At 52.1% G+C, this 21,332-nt stretch overlaps 1 protein-coding gene across 2 annotated transcripts in view; it reads right to left on the bottom strand.

Moving 5' to 3' along the window:
- Nucleotides 1-1,351: 1,351 nt before the first annotated feature.
- Nucleotides 1,352-21,332, bottom strand: part of LOC144113945 (N-acetylgalactosamine-6-sulfatase-like) — a 65,112-nt gene continuing 45,131 nt past the window's right edge. For both annotated transcript variants that reach the window (XM_077647359.1, XM_077647358.1), the window contains 5 exons: nucleotides 8,712-8,872; nucleotides 8,259-8,361; nucleotides 5,240-5,361; nucleotides 4,613-4,730; nucleotides 1,352-1,481 (listed from right to left, as the gene is read on the bottom strand). In XM_077647359.1, coding sequence (XP_077503485.1) covers nucleotides 1,395-1,481; nucleotides 4,613-4,730; nucleotides 5,240-5,361; nucleotides 8,259-8,361; nucleotides 8,712-8,872 — 591 coding nt within the window. In that variant the 3' untranslated portion in view covers nucleotides 1,352-1,394. The remainder of the gene's footprint in view (nucleotides 1,482-4,612; nucleotides 4,731-5,239; nucleotides 5,362-8,258; nucleotides 8,362-8,711; nucleotides 8,873-21,332) is intronic.

Genomic DNA, 21,332 nt, shown 5'->3' with positions numbered 1-21,332 from the left:
CAACAGTTATTTCGGGGTGGTATACCCACTGATGACAACGTTTATTCCTCTAAGAGATGCTGTGGCCTCAGGAGCGCTGGAATTAAGTGTGCTTTGTCCGTTGACTTTCGAAGGCGCTGTATAGTTGCCTTGACGTCGGCGATTATCACCATTAATTTCATGTATTTGACATTGAAAGCATATCATTTCCGCGTGGGTGGATGAGGTTAGGCTGCTAATAAAAATTCTGGCGTAACTTGCAATGATGTCGGTGTATACACACAAGTGGTTGGGATAGGTCATATATCTAAATAATGTACTTCACGTTAAAGAAACCCACGTGGCCGAAATTCCCGGAGCATTCCACTACGGCGTCCATCATAGCCTGAGTCGCTTTGGGACGGTAAACCCCATAAACTCAAGAAGGGTTTTCTGGCGGGCTAGCCGGTGCTTCTCGTTCATGATTAAACTGCGCGAAAGAAACAGAGACCAAAACAAGAAAACACGTACACACACAGAGCACAGTGTGCTCTGTGTGTGTACGTGTTTTCTTGCCTTTTGTCCCTGTTTCTTTCGCGCAGTTTAATCAGAAACCCCATAAACCAAACCAAATGCTGTAGTGCGCAGCCCTTTGCAGCCAGGACCGTCCGGGCCTGTTTATATCGTATCAGAGGCATTGGTGTTGCAGGCGTGGAATTTCTAGTACAGTACGTCAGGCGTGCGATGAGTGTGAGCACGCTGTCTTTCAGCGTGACGTGTCGATTGTTTGCCTGCAGTTGACCGACGTTCTCCAACGGTCGTCGACGGGGAAGATTTGGCGACATTTATGGTCGGCGGCCATAGTGCAAGCCGTCTTTACGAGCGGGGGAAATTCCTTGCCCTTCGTGCACCGATGTCTTTGGGTACACAGCGATGACGGTAGGCTTGTCAAAGCTGTACTTTAATTAATCAGATGGTTTCGCGTGCATCCTTCTTTAACGCTGAAAATTGGCCTTCGCGGAATCATGCCAGCGCAGCAGCACGCCTCCTTCACCCGCGGTTACCAAGTTTAGCGCCACGTGTTCCCAGTGAGTGCTTCTTTTGCAGCTGTAACGGAGGGCGGTCGTAAGGCGACATTCTGGAGTGGCGGCCGGCGCGTCGGTACACGGCCTGGACCGACTTCACTGCAGCCGCCACGTTGGCGAACCAGGAGCACTGCGATAGCAGCGAAAGCCTGCACGTGTCTAGGCCGTGGAAAGCGTGCGTCGGGCCCACTCTGCGGTCCGCGTGTGCCTCGGCTCAGGCGACATTCTCTTTGGGGTGGCGGGCACGCAAGCTTTCGGCGACAACTCATGTCATTTACTTCGCGACATGGCTGCAGAGGGACAAGAAATACGGAGCGCCAGCTCACGACTCTTTAATAGTGTGTTAATGGTTTAGTGGGGCCATTCACAGAGATACGGCCTGGAAGGCGGCTTCCTGAGGCAGCGCCCGATTTCCTCGCAGCCAGGAGGAGCCCAGTGCTGGAAGAGAAAGGCAAGGAAATGTGTCTATGAGAAATACGCACGACAGCACAGAAAGAGAGACAACATCGCGCTGCATTGTTGTATAAACCTGCCCACAAATCCCGACAGCCATAGAGACGTGTGCGCCAGTGTGCCCTTTCATGCGCCGTTTCTTTCCTCCATGCAGCGCCTCGGTCCACGCGCGACGTGCGCACTGTGCATATACCGGACGCACGTTAACCCATTGATAGCCTTTCGCCACATCTTGCTCCTAAGCCAAGGTCCTTCCTAATTTTCAAATTCACGTTTAATATCCTTGGACCCAGATATGAAGCTGCGGCTTCCATCCGGCCTACCACGTCGTAAAGAAACTTCGCTGTGTCGCCTGTGGCTTGGTGTAGCTTTCTCCAAGCATTACTCATTCTTAACGGGTATGGCTGATAGCCCTGCATTTGCCAGTGCGGGTATCACGAGCCTATATCCCGCATGCCTTGAGACTGCCCTGCCTACAGCGCCGAAAGGCACTCTCCCTGCCATGCGCTGGAGCGTCTAGACCTGAGCCCACTGACTGCAATGAAGATTCTCGGCCACCGACCCATCGTCGGCGTTTGAGACCTCCAATGCACTGCTCCGCTTCTTGAGAACTTCTGGCCTGCACGATAGGCGGTGACTTTACCGAACGCTGTGACTTTGCATAGTGACTTTAATTTCCTGCTACTCTCTTTTCTAATTCATCTTTTTATCCCTCACCCCTTTCCCCCCGTGCAGGGTAGCAAACCGGCTATTGTTCCGGTTAACCTCCCTGCATTTCCTCCTCCTCCTCCTTGATCTGCTTCCAGCCTTCACAACCTCGTCCTCTACCACGGCCATAAACGTTTTATTTATTCGTTTCATCCGTACGAATTCCGGAAATCGACCCATTCGTTTCAAATCGCTGAAATACATGTACTCAATCGAACAATCACTAGGCATAGATCCATTAGATTTTTGTTCTTATTTTTTTGTGTGTAAGGGCATATTTATGCGGTATAGTGAGTAGAACTCAAAAAGGAAATAATTAGCATTACTGTATGCCCCATAGGAACTAGTACACGACACGACAGGTAAGACAGGCTTTTAACGGGGCGAGTCCCAGAAGGCAGATGAGTGCCATAAGAACACAGCATGGCCAAAGCTGAACTTCAGGCTCTTCTGAAAACAGGAACGTACAACGCGGGCTTTCTTATAAGCAGCCACAGAACAGCCGTTGTTGCACACGCGGTTATATTCACCTGAGTGCAGCCACGGGGCTACAAGACTGAGAATTTTTGCAATTTCCCCTTCTACCGATACGGCTGCATTCGAGTGAATGTTAATTTCCTTGTTTCACTTGCCAGGTCTATCTGTTCACAACCCGTGTTTGAAAGTAAGATCGCGCCGCCGACACCTCTAACAACTGAGTCATATTTTAACACGTAAGGCACATAATGTAATTCATGCGCGGACTAGCCAATAGTATGACCTCAGATTTTAGCTCCCGCAGTAAACATTTAGAACGTCGTTGATATCAGCGTTTTCTTTTTAAAGCGAAAACATGACTAGTCCCATTACGAGAAAAGCTGGCGGCGTGTGTTAGTGTGTTTGCTCGTATATGGCACATAAGATCCCAGCGATGGCAAGAAAAATAAGGTGACGTCATCAAGTGGCCGTACGACGCACACAGCAAGCCAAGCACCGCCATTTCAGACAATCATAGGCATGTCGTTCGTCTACATATACTCTCCACTGGCCGATCTCAGTGTGGCGCCAATTTTCCCGACTTCATTTGTACCAATATTGTGACGCACGCAGCATCGTTCCGGTCGGTGTCATACAATTTCTCGTTGGCTGAATTCCCAGACTTTTTACCTCATCCCTTAAAGGTTCTGTGAAGGGGCTCTAATAAAGTTGCGGCATGCCTGGGATATTGATGCACACCGCTTCACGAATAGTGTCCAGCAAGGATTTTTTAAATGCTCTTTGTACAAGCCGAGTTATCTGTAGTTAAAATTGGAATTTCAGCGTCTTCACGCCTTTTCCGCTCCTCTCATCACTTTTTGCACGCTGGAAGGTAGGCGCTCCTTCGCCGACCCCCTCCCCCTGGGAGCGGAGCTTCCCGACCCGTCGGAGATAGGCGGCTTATTGGCCGCGGCCACGGTAGCTGCCTGACGTCTGAAAGAATCTATCCAATGGCCACCTCTCACCTTGTCTACGCTGAGGCGGGGGACGGAGGAGTGTGCGAGCATGAAAAAGTCGCCGGGAAAGGCTCGCCAACTTTGACGCGTGATATTGGGTCGTCTGCTGCGTTGAGTTAATGTGCTCTAATCGGAAGGCATTTCAGATCCCCTTTAAGGCGCGGTTGAGGTGTGCACCGAGATGTGAGACAGTGACTGCGCCATTTCATTTCCTCATAAACCAATTTTCGTACGAAAACTATGATGCAGTCGTTCATCGTACAGCGTTCCAGGTGGTGTCATCCCGACGAGTTTTGTGGTGCGGATGGTTGAGCCACAAAGCAGAAGAAAGGAAGCAGCATCGCGGTCAGACAGGGACTAAAGCGATGGGCAGAGGCCGCGGAGAAGTCGGCGACGGATCGACGTACGGAACGAAACATGCGTTTGCCTTTCTTGTACCTCCTCCCATTCTTCGACGCCACAGATCCTCTCCCATCCCCTTGCGCTTTTCACCTCAGTAACTGCACGCCCGTCGTGCAACTAATACAAACATCGGCTCCCTCCTGACAGCCGGCACCGTCCTTTGCAAGCACAAGGTACTCCATGGGAACGAACTGTGGCGCTTGTGTTTTAGATTCGCTACGCAGAAGCGAGTCGGCGAAACTCTGCTTGGAAAGCGAAGACAACAGAAATAGACGCGTACAATGGTCACCTGGCGCTCGCAAAGCGCTTTCGCCCGCTCATCTGGCATATAGCTAACTAAAATGGTCATTTCAAACATAGAGAGGAAAACGGTCATTTCTTTGTCGACGACGGTGACCAGAATAACTAATACTTGTTCAGAAGCAAGTCGAAGCACCAACAACACCTATACTAGTTAGCGAATACTGATACAGTATCTCACACACAATATTTTTATCGTTCATTTCTGGGCTTCAATATAGCCTATATACTTACCATGACAGAGGCGTCGCACCAATCCAGTTGCGGTTTGCCCGGAACTAGCGCTGCCTTGTGCTCGTGGTAAATGCTGAGGATAGACGCCATGCTTTTCCTATACTCTTCGCTTTTCGGGCTGCAGAACGAAAAAAGCAAAAGAAAAAGCGCGCTGCTCCTTACTGGATATGGCAGCTTACAACAATAACGGCGAAAACAAACTCGACTGTTTGTAAAGTGCAGCGACTCGGCCGAAGAGGTCCCTCTAATGAAGCGTGAAAACAATGGCGCTCTATATTTTTCCGGATAAATCAGATTTTGTTTACGAGCTTTTCTGTCTCATAACGGGTTCTTTTCTCGGTCTATTGTTTTGTTTCTCCCACTGGTGCATCCACACCACCAGTGACGCCAGGGCTGGCAGGTAGCAATCAATGCCAGTCTCTGGCGTCCCGATATCAAAAACAAGGCTGACCAAAAGAATCCTTACACAATGCGTCCCTTCCGGGCCGTATCCTCAGCAAGAGTTGCTCTGTGCTTGCAGCAACAAAAGCGCCGACCGCTCACGAACCGTACACGAGAAAAGCTTTGTGACCCTCGCCCTAAATGCCTCCGCGCAGGCGAGACAACGAGCCCAATACATATACGCACTTGAGGGGGTACTTCTCGCCAGGGTCTCGTCCCAAGTGGAAGAGGACCGGTAACGCCGTGTGGTTCTGCTGTTCGTGCGACGTCACCTTGTCGACGACCACGCCGGGGCAGAAGTCGATGCCCTGAGCGCAACGAATGCGGTTGTCGCAGTGACTCCTCACGCAACAACACAGGCAACCACCACCGTGAATTACAGCTGCGCACTGAGGCCCTAGCCAGGGATATTTATAGGAAAACTTCGTCGAGCAACATTTTACGCACTAAAAAGTCAAACTAATGCATTGTTCAATTGGAATCCACTACAAACAAAAGTGACATATATCCGCCTCGGCACTGTATACCGTTGACCCTATACTCGGGAGGATATGCGCTACCGAGGGCTCTGAGGGACACCCCTTATATCCGGATGCTGCTCCATACCGGCCGTTTACTTCCGTGGCATATCTCTTTGATCCGCAGTAAAGGCTGCAGCTGGAGCACTGCACGAGGCATATTTTAAGAGCCCAGATTGTATACTATTGTCGCCATAGGTTATTGTGCTTGGTCGCTTCAAGGCCAGCGCCTGGCGGTGATTGAATATTGGCGGTACATTGGCGCGCGATTGACCGCTGACTGCGTGCGACCCACGAGCTTCGCAGCGTCTGCTCCTGCACCTTCCGCCGCGTTAACAGTGTCCAAGGAAGAACGCAGCAAGAGTGAAGAATCCGCCAGCGAAGGGCCTAAAGATAGGGTCTGGTTGGAGTGCATACACACCTGACTACGCTGACGCAAATTTGCGTTTGTAGGGAGCAAATAAAATGCTAGCAGGAGGAAATGAGACAGAAGAACACATGGGATTCATTCTGCTCGTACCAAAGGCGCAGCACAGGGGAGGAGGGGGGGGGGGGGGGGCGTCTTCGTGCGTTCAGCACCCAACAATAGTTTCCGCTTTTCCGCTTGCTCGTAGCTTTCTTTCTTTCGGGCGCTTGCTATTTCTTCCATTCCTCGCCGCCGCGAGACATGCGGAACTACCGAAAGCTAACTCAAACGCTGCCAAAGAGATCCAGGATTAAAATCGGAACATACTATATATTAAGGTTCAAAGCTTTAGATATTAGAAATTTTATCGGCGCTTTCCGGCAGCAATCGGATTAATGTGTTCTATATGCTCTTTAACGACCCCAGAGGAGGGGAGAATGATCTACTATTGCCTTCGTCGAACACAGAAGTAAAATTATCGTCACACACTGCGTCGCTCCCAACCTCCAACAATCCTGGGCAATAAAGACTCTTGGTTGCGCCACTTCGTATTCTCCAGGATACACGATGGGAGTGGTACTGGAAAAAAACAAAAAAAAATCTCTCGCTTTTCGTGCTTGACCGCCTACATCAAAACAAATGCTAGGGAAGTCCCAGAGGCCAGCGACGGCCTTCACCAGGCTCCTCTTGAGCACAGGCCAGTACACTTATCAGCAACGAAGCTTCAGAAATTTATTTATCCTGCATGATATGAGATGGTATGAGCGACAGAGTCTAGAGTTTGATTGTTTGGCGCAGGTGGTGCACTCGCTACCAACTAATATACAACCATGGTAAATGACCCACATTGCTGAAATCAGCACTGACAGAAGAAAATATTTGTTGTGGATTTGCCGAGTATGCAAAGAAGTTTGAGGGCCGGAAATTTGGGAGCTGGATCTGTCATTGTAATTCAGTTCTTTTCTGTTGAGCAAAACTTGTTCAGACACCACATGGTGCATACGTCCTGAAACACAAAAAAAAAGTGGTCGATTTGCGTAGTTAGGCCAAATGCGAATTAGGTGCGCTAGCAGTTCTGTTTTCACTTCGGTTCCGGCATTCAGATCCAGTGTCCATGGATGGCAGTTGTTCGGATAGCGATAATGGGTTAATGCGCATATATGCGGAATTGGTCATTCTCTGCATTCATTGATCCCTGGGAGTCTTCCTACCACTCTCGGTGCAGTGGTGCACAGGTCAAGTTAAGATGCGCCACTGCCTTTCTATGGCAGGCGCTGCCATCTGTGTGACTTGCGTTGCTTGGGTTGAGTTGCGATCCAGGTTGCCCTTCCCGAGCAGCCTGATTAATTGATGATTAATTGAGCTGCCGCCTGACACGGCGGGCAGGCTTCTCACCAGCCACAAAACATGCTCCAAACACACAACGGATAAACGGGGGGAATGACCCCTATAAGTGCTAGCGCCCTAAGTATTAGCAGGCAGTTTAGCACAGCTAAGCGCGGAATATCGTTCAATACCACTAGTTACGGTGGACACTTAAGGTCCTTACGTGCTAAAGGCATTTTACCTAAAGGCCTTTGGCATAAAGGCTTTGCTCTTAAAGGCATTTACAAGGAAGGCATTTACAACGAAGGCATTCAACCTAAAGGTATTTATCATAAAGCCTTTCACCTAAATGCCTTTACCCTGAACACCTTCACCCAGATGCGCCCTTCACCCATTTTAAGGCCTGCCGGGTGTACACACCTGGCAGGTTGCCCACAACCCGGTAGGCAGGTGGGCCGCCTGCCACCAACCAGGCTTCAGGTTCAGGGACGTACTACATATATAATATTTTACATATGCCCGAAATCGGAAAATGCGCCTAGTAGTGCTACCGCACTAAAAACTGCACAATGCCCTCGAATACAATCATCATCATCGGCGTTCGTTTGAAGCGACTGTTTCGTTTGGCTTGCCGTGAAAGCGTGACATCAACAAACGACGAAACGAAGGCTTCGCTTTTTGAACACTTACTGCCCTGATTCCGTGTTGGTGAGCACGCGTGATATGCGCGTTCTTTTGCATGTGTGCACCGAGATGTAGTGGAGAACAGTTATTATTCTCTTTGACGCCTTGACATGCTAATCACAATTACAAAATGCGGTTAACTGTCTGTCAGCACACTGAAGGCCGCTACGACAACTGCTGCATTGCGAAATGCGGACAATGAATGCGTCTCTGCGACAGGCGTCTGTGCGACGAGCGGGGACGTTCGTTGGGGCTGATTCGCGCAGCATACCTGCTTGAATTCCTCCCAGGAGTTTGTCCACGTCCAGAAATGGGCCTTGTACGATCCACTGCGCACCGCCATCAGCTCGTTGCCACGGTAGAAGAACACCGGCCTGTGCACGCGCCACATCTGCACTCAAGAACTGCATGCGTCGCAACTTTGTAAGGTGCTGAAATCGGGAACAATTGTAATGCTCGTTGAATTTCATTATCCTCATCAGCACCACGAAAGCCTCGCGTCATGACCTCAAGCTGACTCGAGCAGCCGACAGTGCTTGCCCGTAACCATTTTCCTTTTTTACCTGCTGTGTCTGATATCAGCTAAGCATTTTTCCCCCAGTTCCTTTCTGGTGCTTGCCAGCAGATCTTGAATTTTCCTCGTTGAACGCAAGCTCCAGGAGCGGACCCAGGTGTGCGAGGTCGACTGCAGCGCGTATAGGCAGACTCTGCGAGTGCCACCTGCCTGTCGCGCTGGATCCGCGGGTCTGCAGGCGACAGTCTTCCGAGCAGCAAGGGTACCATGCTGGCGCCGTCCAATACGAGAGTCGGTGGTAGTGTAACACCGGCCAGCTCGCACAGCGTCGGCAGCAAGTCCAGCACCGTAGCCACCGCACCGGTCAGCTCCTACGGGGGCACACCATTCACACACGCCACTCACGTACTTTCCGTTTTTCATTCAGAAAGAGGCTCAACTCCATCTTCAATACAACTAAGTCGCACCTCTCTCTTGAAAATGCATGCTGCATGCGTCTGGAACTTGACACAGCAGTCTTCTTTCAGGTACACTGTTAACAGACATTAGCCCGAGTGGGAGTATCAGCTACAGCGTAGCTTCGGTCGGTTGGCGATCACGCGACCAACCTTGCATGCGCCTCGCGCTACTGGCTTGGTCGCCTTAAAGGGGTGATGGCATGGTCTACCATCATATCGTGGTTTTACGCTGGAGCCGCGAGGTTAATGTGCGTATTTAAAAAAGAAGTAGGGTTCTAGGCACGCATTCGACCTAGAAATTGCATTTAGACGTTATCGGGTCTAAGCTATCTCCTTCCCCTGGAAGCGACGGCCATGTTGAAGCAGCCTGAGTGAGGTCTTGATCGGACAGCGCCGTTGTCTGCTGCCAAACTGCCACACGCACGGTCGTCGGTGCGGAGCAGAGCGGGCGCCTACTCGAGTCGGCTGAAGCACATAGTGGTGAAGTTGCAGAGATCGGGCAGAAGCTAGGCAGAAAAGGGAAGCACACGGGCCTTTGTTGCCTACGTCCCCCCTGTCGAGGGGTGTGGGCTCCTCAGCAATCTAACTACCCCGCGTCGTCTCTCCAACTTCCCCCCTTCACTCCGCCGCACTCGAACAACGAACAACCCCCTCCCCTACGCTCAATATGCGCAGTTCAGTAGCGCAGTCACATTTCTTCCGCCGTGCTCAGCCACTTCAGTCGCGAGCAAGCACGTGACCGTCGGCTAACGTCATCACAGTCATCATGGTTCGCGAGCGCGCCAGTGTTGCCTGACTGCCACACGGTCCAGAAGAAATATAAAATTCAGAATTTCAATTGCAAATTACTCGCTGCGCCAGATGAGCTCATATTTGGTCCAGTTATTCCGAGATGCATAGCACACTACATGTAATAAACAGCTTTTGTCTGAAAAGTGGTGTCACGACCTTTTTAACGGCAGATTAGGAGGGCACCACGTGGCAGTCGAGCCGCAAATGCCGAGTGAATAGTCGAGCAATCATTGCCCAGCATGCACGTCTTCATTCAGTGACGCACGTCCTTGCGAAGAATGAAGCAGCAGAACATCAAAGAAATTCTAGAGGCCGTATCAATACAGAACGACTGCGTAAGCACTCCTTCACCAACTTTACTGTCTAGATAAATGCATTTTCTAAAATCCAGAAATACGGGTGCGCTCAGGTGATTTTGTGGGGATCTCTCGCTGATAACCTTTTTTTTTGCGGTCAATTCGGTGCTCGTTTCTCCTGTGAATGACAATTTCTTTTTCGTTGCAATCATATGCCTGGTATCGCATAAGGCCAGGTATGAAAACCTACAATTATGGTGTTCTTATTACTTTTTCGGTGCACTGATTTTCACGATGTCCACACTTCTCCTCTGACAAGATCAGTGATCGCGTCTGAGTCTATATGCTTGTGGCACGTTCAATTAAACAAACAGGTGAAATTCAACGTTCGTCCTGCGTGTGTACACGTTCATCACTTTGTCTGGCGTCTAATTCTGAATGCGCTGAATAAATGCACTCGATATACAGAACACAACATTTACTCATGTATTTCTCGTACTGTCCTCCTTCCTCCTGGAGTGCTTAGCTTCACTCGGCGGATGAGCAGCGAGCCGCAACCTGAGGAAGAGTTCTTTTTCACAGAGCTGTCGGCTCACTCAGACGAAAATCCACTGTGTCAGTTTGTTGTGCGGACCCCGGCCGTGTGGCAGGCTGTCCACCGGGTTTTGGACAACTTGCCAAGTGTGTGTGTAGCGCGCGCGCGCCCGCGATGACAAATCCAACCCTACTTTTACTGCCACGTTACGCTCATAGTATATTAAGCGATCATAAATTCGCCATACGCATTTATGTGAAGGGAAGAATTTCTCAGGCAGCAATGAACATATTGGCTCAAACAAACAACTTCGGCAGAATTATTAAGTTGATATGGGTCCCGGCTCACTCGGGGAATCCTGGTAACGAAGCGGCACACATCCAAGCTCGAGTATTCGTCAGCCGTGCAGGGGACGCGGTAGTTACGGAGAGTTTCTCGAGGGACAGCCTAACATCGTATCACAAAATTACTAACCGTTTTAAACTAGAATAATAGAGAGAGACGGGCTAGTTGGTGACTATTAGTAGAGTGCATCTTGAAACCACGCAAAAAAACGTCAAGGGACGAGGAAGAAACCAAGAAGGAAGGATCTGCCCTCCTCCAGACAAAACCTTAGATAAGGAGCAGGAGACCATTCGAAGGCGACTCCAGACGCAATCCTTCATGACTCCTTACTTGCTATCAAGATTATATCCCGGTGATTACGACCCGAAAGGCACAGTATGTGGCGAAATAGTCACTTATGATTACATACTGTAGAACTGTAAAGAGGAGTCGCCACCGGAATCTCTAACACAAGGTCCTACTCTTGAGCAATGGGAGGCCGTCTTGGTCAGCTCATACCTGGGCGTTCAAACCGGGGCATTGAATGGGCTACGCGCGTTGTTGTCAGCCGTGGGCTGATAGCCACCTAGCACGGATCCTCTCCATTTGCATTTTCTGACGAAATAAATGTTTCGCAATCCAATATGCCCGGTTGCGGCGCATTGCAGTGCACAAGCCAGCGTGAAAATGGCTTCGTGGTGTTCGCGATTCCTTTATCGCTTGAGACACTCTCGTTTCCTGTGCCGCTGCTTCTCCAGACGTACCTCCCGTTCTTTAGCGGTTTCATCCACCCGGCGAGCCGGTTACGCGACTTATCTCTAGCCAACGCGGATTCGTGACGCTCCCTGTTGTAGGGATCGCCGGAAGCAGCCCGGCGCCTCCAATGCTCAGTCGAAGAACTCTCGCGGTGACCAGTTCTGGCTCCATCTCTCTGCGGTGTCTAGGCGGCTAGCGCTGGCCTTTATTCAGCAGGAGCGAATCACGTGGTTAATCACGCGACACAACTGGCGAGAGCGAGCGGTAACAGCTGCGACAAGTCACGCGGTATGACGTCACAGCCACACATGCGGCGAGCTTCCAGTTAGAGGTCAAATCCAGGCGTATTTTGACCTTCAGCTTAGCATGCGAGAAGTGGAACTTTCCAAAAAAAGTGAATCCACAATATCGGCTTTATGGACTTCGTTCCGACAAAGCACACCGTCCTTTGCGAGGTCGCATTTCTTGGTACCTAAAGTAGTGTACCCAGACCCAGACACTGTACGAAAGCTGGCCGTGTTTAGGCAAAAGAGCTTTCGCGAAGTCTGGCCGCCCAGGTAATAACCGCGTACGCGCCAGCTTTAGGTTATTGAATCTGCGCGTTAAGCTACAGGCGGGCACTACGCGTTCGCAACCTCGAATATCTGTGCAAAACACCGATAAAGAGAGGCGTGGGCGAAGGAGGGCGGGGAGGTTGCACCGGTTAGATTTACAGCTGATTACAACAGGTTTGCGTGTAATTCGTGAGTCTCCCTCTCTCTGACACACATTGGTTAGCAGAAGAGCACACAACCTCGCTTCTAAGCAGGTTCTTTTCTTCGCCCTCTTCTCCTTCCCAGAACGTTTTGCCTTCCGTGCTTGCCCGCAGGTCAAAAGCCGCGCAGACGGCCGCCTCACTGAAGGAAGTGTCGGAAGGCGCGCGGCGGCTGCGCAGTGCATGCCCATCAGGAAGCGGCGTATTGTGCGCCTTTCAAAGCGAAAGCTTTACTATGTCAGCCAGCGAGACATTTCAGCTCGTCGCGCCGTATGCCGTATGTAGGCAGCCGTATGCTGTATGCGGTGGCCCACGAACGACCTTGAGCCGGCGTTGCCTAGCAACGCCGCAGCCGCGCTCCAACAGATGGTGTCGCCGTCGACGCCGCTGCCGTCGCCGCTCGCTCCACCAGATGTGCTCCGCTGGTGTAGAGGGAGAGGAGGTGTCGCCTCGCGGGGTATATATATATATATATATATATATATATATATATATATATATATATATATATATATATATATATAGTGTAATAAGAACACAGCACACCACAGCACAGCGTCACGAACAACCAGCCGAACCGTCCAGGCACAGAACAGAGGCCGCGTTCAGTCCAGAGCACGCACGAGCGACCGAGCGTTCGGCGCTCGAGCTTCGGAGTGTTCGGCGCTTCTCGTCGTCTTCTTCGTTGAGCGCCAGCATCTGAAGATTCTTAAGCCCGTGTCGAGTCTTACAATTCCCCCCGGGATGTGACGACGGCGGGGTCGTAGTAAGGTTTGAGGCGGGTCGTGTGGACAATTTCGCGGCCTCGGTGGCGATGATCAAGGGATGGCGTAAGGGGTTCGATGAGGTAATTGACGGGGGATGTCTGCTGAAGAATACGGTAGGGTTCCTGGTACTTGCTAACAAGTTTGGAGGAAAGGCCGGGACCTGAGGAGGGTACCCAGAGCCAGACCAAAGAGTCAGGAAGGTAAGCGGGAGGAAGTGCAGGGGATCACGGGTGCTTTTCTGCTGCTGCTGGGCGTGAGAAGTGAAGGACCGGGCAAGCTGTCGGCATTCTTCGGCATAAGTTGCGGCTTGAGAAAGAGTTGTAAATTCGGAAGCATCAGGGCGGTAAGGTAGAATGGTGTCCATTGTGCAAGAAGGCTCACGGCCGTACAGGAGAAAGTACGGAGAGAATCCGGTGGTGGCTTGAGCAGCGCAGTTATAAGCGAATGTGACAAAAGGGAGAACGCGGTCCCAGTTACAATGGTCGGAAGCAACATACATGGCCAGCATGTCGCCGAGGGTGCGATTAAAACGCTCAACCATGCCATTTGTCTGGGGACGGTAGGCGGAGCTGGAGCGGTGAACAACGTTGCATTCCTGAAGGAGAGCTTCTACAACTTCTGAGAGGAAGGCTGGACCTCTATCACTTAGCAGCTCTTTGGGCGCACCATGGCGGAGAATGATGCGATGGAGAATGAAGGATGCAATGTCGTGGGCTGTAGCGGATGGTAAAGGCGATGTTTCAGCGTAACGTGTAAGGTGGTCGATGGCAACTATGATGCAGCGGTTCCCGGTTGATGTGCTGGGAAGACGGCCGTAGAGGTCGATGCCAACACGCTCGAAGGGCTGTATTGGGCAAGGCAGCGGCTGCATAGGAGAGGCGGGTCGGCGAGGTGGATGCTTTCGTCGCTGGCATGTGGTGCAGGACTGAACTAACTGGCGGACGTAATGGGCCATCCCACGCCAGTAGTACCGCTGTCGTAGACGGGTGAAAGTCTTCAAGAATCCGGAATGGTCACACTGGGGATAATCGTGGTAAGAAGAGCAAATGAAGGAGCGCAGATGTGTCGGAATGACGAGAAGCCACTTGCGACCATCCGGGAAATAGTTGCGGCTGTAAAGGAGCTCGTCTCGGATGGCGAAATGGTGGGACTGACGACGGAGAGCACGGGAAGGAGGTCGAGACGATTGGCCAGATAGATCAAAAAGGCAAGTGATCCACGGGTCTTTGCGTTGCTTGGAAGCCATATCAGCGAACTCAAACTTCAAAGAAGACAGGGCGGATATACAAGGCGCTGCCTCAGATGGTACAGGGGAACGTGAGAGGGCATCAGCATCGGCATGTTTGCGGCCGGAACGATAGATAACGCGAATTTCGTACTCTTGGAGTCGCAGAGCCCATCGCGCCAGTCGGCCAGAGGGATCTTTCAAAGAGGACAGCCAGCAGAGGGCGTGGTTATCGGTGACAACGTCAAAAGGGCGCCCATACAGGTAGGGGCGAAATTTGACGATCGCCCAAAGGATGGCTAAACACTCCTTCTCGGTGACAGAATAGTTGGCTTCATCTTTTGTGAGTGTCCAGCTAGCGTAAGCGACAACGTATTCGTCAAAGCCTTGCTCGCGTTGAGCGAGTACGGCACCGAGGCCGATGCCGCTGGCATCGGTGTGGAGTTCCGTCGGAGAACGAGGGTCGAAGTGACGCAGAATTGGTGGAGTGGTGAGGAGGCGACGGAGTGTCGTAAACGCTTCATCACAGGCTGGCGACCAGGCCGAAAGGTCCTGGGTGGTGTTGCAAATGGGTTGCAAGCCCCAAGGGTAGCGTTGGCCTGGCGGCCTGGGGCAAAGCTGGAAACATCCGAAGGTCCCGGCAAAGGATGAGTCGACTGGCAACAGAACAACTTGTTTATTCTGGCGTCGCAAAAGAGCAGCCGGTCAGGGCGACCACGTTACTCGAAGGAAGAAATCGAAGTCTCTCGTTGGCGTCCGGGGCAGCTCCCTTTATACCCACGGAGTCGAGGGCAAGAAGGAACGGCTTGGGATGAGGCGCACTAGACGGCGACGCGCGGACATGTACAGACGTGACGGGCGCGTCCGCCGGGCCGGCGCCAGTCAGACCTCCTCGCCTCCCAGTTGGGGAGCTCCTCTCCCCGGCTGCCGCGCTTTGACAAGCGTGGGCACCAACATGCACACACACACGCACGCACGCACGCACGCACGACGACACGTGGCACTGAAACCTGCCTGGACGCGCTTGGCGGGAGGCGTTGCGGCAGCGATGAACGGGCCCAAAATGACCGCCACTTTGAACGTAGCCGCGGCGTCCGTTGCATCCGGGCCGGCTATACCGCGCGTCGTAGGCGAGACGTAACAGACCGCCCCGCCGGGAGAAGGAGATCCCGATGGTCAGGGGACTGCATCCACTGTCCAGAGGGATGTCGCTCGATGATGCTCGTAATCGAAACCGGTCGTCCCTCGACGTTGCTTGAGCGCAGCGCACAGAGAAGGCCTCGTTCTCGGGTTCAGGATCACATAGGACACTGCAAAGTCACTTCGGGAGAGTTGCCATTTTTGGTGCTCGTTCCCAGCAAGCGTTAGAACTACGCCGAAACGCAACCGCTCAGTCAGCAAGCACGAGACAACCCTCACTAAGCTCTGCCAGGCTCTTTCCCCTTTTATACTACTGCCTAGTTCCTTACAGTAGTCAAGCAGCACTCAGAACGCGTCCACAAATTGGAAAATTGCACTAGAAAGCACATAATCACTTTGAAACACTAAACAAAAGCAATATGTTAAAAATCCTGCCTCAGGAAGAAAACATCCGTAACGAACAACTTTGAGGCGGATTCCCACGTTAGGGGCTTCGACTTAAGCCATCGGCGTTACCGTTGAGACTCCCCTTTTTGTAACGCACCTCAAAGGAATATTGTTGCAAAGCGAGGCTCCAGCGCAGGAGGCGGCCATTTTTGGGAGAGATGGTCTGCAGCCATTGGAGAGGGCAGTGATCCGTCTCAATGATAAACCTCGAGCCGGCTAGGTAGCATGACAATTTCTGAACGGCCCACACGAGACACGCACACTCTTTCTCGGTGGCGCTGTACGCCTGCTCACGACAGGTCAGCTTACGACTAGCATACAGGACGGGGTGTTCCACTTCTCCATTGTCCCTTTGGCACAGTACAACGCCCATGCCTCGCTCACTAGCATCGCACTGAACAACGAACCCTTTTGTATAGTCTGGCGATCGTAGCACAGGCTGGCTTGTTAGGGCGCTCTTTAGGGCGCTAACAGCTCTTTCCTTTGTCTCGCTCCAGACGACTGTTTGGGGCTCTGTTTTTCTTAGAGCATCCGTCAGGGGAGCCGCGATATCGGAGTACCTGGGGATGTACCTCTGATAGTAGCCGGCGACACCTAAGAACGACCGAATATCGGTCTTCGTGCGCGGTTGCGGGAAGTCTCGCACAGCGGCCACCTTTATTTCAGAGGGGCGGCGACGACCCTGTCCAATCACGTGACCGAGGTAGACAACCTCGGCCTGTGCTAATTGGCACTTGGGAGCCTTGACTGTCAAGCCCGCTTCGCGCAGGCGGGTTAGCACTGCCCGCAAGTGTGCCATATGCTCAGACCAGGATGCGGAGAATATCGCTACGTCGTCTAAATACGGTAAAGCGAATTCTTCCTGTCCCCGCAACACTTTGTCCATGAGGCTTGAAAAGCAGTATGGCGCATTCTTCAAACCAAAACTCAAAACTTTAGGACGGAATGTTCCCATTGGTGAAATGAACGCCGCATACCTACTAGCCTCTTCTGTAAGTGGAACCTGCCAATAACCCCTGACAAGATCTAGGGTGGAAATAAACTGAGCGCTACTAACTTTCTCAAGGCGCTCCTCGATGTTAGGGATCGGATAAATTTGATCCTTAGTGATGGAATTAAGCCTGCGGTAGTCGACGCAAGGACGAGGTTCCTTGCCCGGTACCTCAACTAAAATCAAAGGGGAGGTATAATCACTCTCACCCGCCTCAATAACACCGAGCTGTAGCATTTTCTTTCCCTCAGCCTCCATAATATCGCGCTGGCGGGGTGACACCCGGTACGCCTTGGATCGTACTGGCTCTGGGGAGGTAAGTTCTATATCATGAGTAAGGACAGAAGTCCTACCAGGCCTCTCAGAGAACTAACCTTGAAACTCTTGTAAGAGTTGGTGTAGTTCGGTTTTCTGCTCAGGCGACAGCGGTGCTTTACTGAGTAAGTCACTAATGACCTGACCGGTGTCTTCCCTGTTCGTCACTGAGCCTAGTCCCGGAAGCTCGACCGGAAGCTCTTCGGGAACGTTTACCATCATACACACCACTGCTTCCAGTTTTCTATAGGGTTTGAGCAGATTACAGTGGTAAACTTGCTGTGCTTTCCGTTTTCCTGGCAGACTCACCACGTAGTTAACATCCGACAGTTTTTGAACAATCCGTGCTGGGCCCTCCCACTGCACGTCGAGTTTGTTTTTTAGCGATGTGCGCAATATCATTACCTCATCGCCCACCTCAAAACGACGGGCCCTGGCTGTCCGATCATAATAAACCTTCGCCCTCTGCTGGGCCTTTGCCATTGTTTCACCTGACAACTCCTGTGCCCTTCTTAAACGTTCGAGGAGACTAAGCACGTACTCGACCACGACTGGGTCGTCGCCCCTGCCTTCCCACGAGTCTCGAAGCATGCGAAGCGGAGACCGCAGCGAGCGACCGTACACCAGCTCAGCTGGCGAAAACCCCGTAGCCGCATGCGGCGCGGTCCTTAATGCAAACATCACCCCAGGCAGACACAGCCCCCAATCACTTTGTTGCTCAAAACACAATGCTCTCAACACGCGCTTCATGACGGAGTGGAGCTTCTCAACGGAATCCGACTGTGGGTGGTACACTGAGCTGTGTAACAGCTTTACCCCACACCTTTCGAGAAAGGCTGTCGTCAAAGCGCTGGTAAACACTGTGCCCTGATCTGACTGGATTTCCGCAGGAAAACCAACTCGCGCAAATATGGACAGTAGTGCATTGACTATCTCAACTGAGCTGAGTTCTTTAAGCGGCACTGCTTCAGGGAACTTTGTCGCTGGGCAGATCACAGTCAAAATGTGTCTGTACCCCGTGGCTCTTACCGGCAGAGGTCCCACTGTATCAATAACGAGCCGTCTAAAAGGCTCCGTAATGATAGGTACCAACTTCAACGGCGCCTTCGATTTGTCCCCTGGTTTGCCAACCCGCTGACAGGTGTCACATGTCCTCACAAAGTGTTCTACGTCACGAAAACACCCTGGCCAATAGTACTCTTGCAAGAGACGGTCCTTAGTCTTCTTAACTCCTAGGTGTCCGGACCACGAACCGCCATGCGACAAGCGCAACAGATCCTGACGGTAGCACTGAGGCACGATCAGCTGATCGAACTCGACTCCCCTGCGGTCTAGATACTTCCGGTACAAGACCCCACCTCTTTCCACAAAACGAACATTTTTCTTGGCGATACCTTCCTTGACATTGCAGCGCATGTTTTCTAGGCTGCCATCCTTTTTTTGCTCGGCTATCAAAGCCGACCGGCTGACTTTTAGCAACCTACTAAGTCCATCGGACGTAGGCGCGATGAGCAAATCTGCACATAGCTCTTCTAACTTTCCCGTGTCGGGCGTTTCCTCTCCAGTACCTGGTGCCTTCAACGCTACAGGCTCAATTTTATTCAGTTGGGACGTGCTCTGAATATTAGCTTGCTGCGCCTCCGACCCTTTTTCATTGTTCGACAACGTCGGCCCCGCAACTACCGCCTTTGCAGCGAGCTCCCGAACTCTTGATCTGGTTAAGGCCTGAACGCTAGCCTTACCAAACAAAAGCCCCTTCTCGCGCAGGAGGTGATCGGACCGGTTCGAAAATAGGTACGGGTACTGAGGGGGGCAGCATAGATGACACTGCGGCCTCCGTCTCAGTTGCTCCGAAAGGTCCTTCAATAACCACTTTTGCTACGGGCAGACACACGCTGTGAGCTTCCACGGCTTGCTTGATCCATGCGCACTCGCCCGTGAACATATCGGGTTCTACGTAAGAGGGGTGAACTACATCCATTGTAGCTGCGGAATCACGAAGCACTCGGCACTCTTTCCCGTTCACGAGGAAGTCTCGCATGTAAGGCTCGAGAAGCTTCATGTTCTCGTCAGTGCTGCATAATGACAAAAACACGACTTTTGTTTTTGTTTCTGGACACTGCGCCGAAAAGTGACCCGGCTTCTGGCACGTATAACACACGCGCGCTTGCCTCGTCTCGAACCGCTTTCTGCGTTCGGCTTCGGCTGCCGCCGTCTCCTTACGTTCGGTAGGACTGCTTTCACTCGCATCCGCACTACGTGTGTCCCCCCTTGCTCTCATGGGTGTGAACTTCGGCCTCTCAGACTTGGAGCCAAATTCACCCTTTTGACCGTCCTTAGCTCCGCGAGCCCGACGCGTCACAAACCCCTCGGCTAGCTCGGCGGCTTTAGCCACTGTACTAACGTCTGGCCTATCCAAGACCCAGTACCGCACGTTCTCAGGTAACCGACTATAAAACTGTTCCAGCCCGAAACACTGCAGAATTTTCTCGTGGTCACCAAACGCTTTCTCTTCTTTGAGCCACTCCTGCATGTTTGACATAAGCCTGTAGGCAAACTCTGTATATGACTCATTTCTGCCTTTTTCATTTTCCCGAAACTTCCGACGGAACGCCTCCGCTGACAGCCTGTACTTTTTTAGCAGACTTGATTTCACTTGGTCGAAATCCTCTGCCTCCTCTCTCTTCAAGCGAGCGACTACGTCGGCCGCCTCGCCGGGTAACAAAGTGAGCAAGCGCTGTGGCCACGTTTCCCGAGAGAACCCCTGCTTCTCGCACGTTCGCTCAAAGTTAACCAGGAACAAACCAATGTCCTCTCCAAGCTTAAACGGCCGCATCAGGTCAGTCATTTTGAACGATACCCGTTCTCCTGCACCGTGTGCCTGACTTCCATTACGAGCGCGTTCCATCTCTACCTCGAGACGCTTCATTTCCAAAGCGTGTTGACGGTCGCGCTCTTCTTTCTCTTTCTCTTTTTGTTCTTTACGTTCGCGCTCGTCTTTCTCTTTTTGCTCTTTACGTTCGCGCTCGTCTTTCTCTTTTTGCTCCCTCTCCTCAATGGTCTCAAGGCATTCCGACAGCTCGTCATCCTCAGCCTCCAACTCAAGAATAGCCCTTAGCAGTTCTGGTTTTCTGAGTTTGTCTGAGACATCCAGACCCAACTCTCTTGCAAGCTCCAGCAATTTCGGTTTGCGCAACGACTTCAAATCCATGGCTGCTCCGAATGCTGCTTTCTCTACTGCCTACTATTGTCTTGCCGCAAACTAACCCGGCAGCAACGACAACACAATTACCAGCTCTGTTTCTGACACTAACAAAAGCCTGGCAAAACTCAGAAGAAGAAAGTCCCGCACTCACCAAACCTCGCAGCCAAGAATTCAGCGCAGTCGTTCCGCTGCAGGCAACCAGTCATCACACAGGGCTCGTTGCAGTGCTCCCGGATGGTCGTTGAGCTGCTCAGCATACAGTTGACCGCATATCTTCGCTGCTGGCCTCCGTTGTCGCGATCTCACCGCTGGCAACCAGTTGTTGCAAAAGGGTTGCAAGCCCCAAGGGTAGCGTTGGCCTGGCGGCCTGGGGCAAAGCTGGAAACATCCGAAGGTCCCGGCAAAAGATGAGTCGACTGGCAACAGAACAACTTGTTTATTCTGGCGTCGCAAAAGAGCAGCCGGTCAGGGCGACCACGTTACTCGAAGGAAGAAATCGAAATCTCTCGTTGGCGTCCGGGGCAGCTCCCTTTATACCCACGGAGTCGAGGGCAAGAAGGAACGGCTTGGGATGAGGCGCACTAGACGGCGACGCGCGGACATGTACAGACGTGACGGGCGCGTCCGCCGGGCCGGCGCCGGTCAGACCTCCTCGCCTCCCAGTTGGGGAGCTCCTCTCCCCGGCTGCCGCGCTTTGACAAGCGTGGGCACCAACATGCACACACACACACACGCACGCACGACGACACGTGGCACTGAAACCTACCTGGACGCGCTTGGCGGGAGGCGTTGCGGCAGCGATGAACGGGCCCAAAATGACCGCCAC

Source organism: Amblyomma americanum, chromosome 1 (genome assembly GCF_052857255.1).
Source record: "Amblyomma americanum isolate KBUSLIRL-KWMA chromosome 1, ASM5285725v1, whole genome shotgun sequence".
NCBI lineage: Eukaryota > Metazoa > Arthropoda > Arachnida > Ixodida > Ixodidae > Amblyomma > Amblyomma americanum.
Note: the sequence above shows the minus strand (reverse complement) of the source record. Positions and strands in the feature narration are given on the sequence as shown.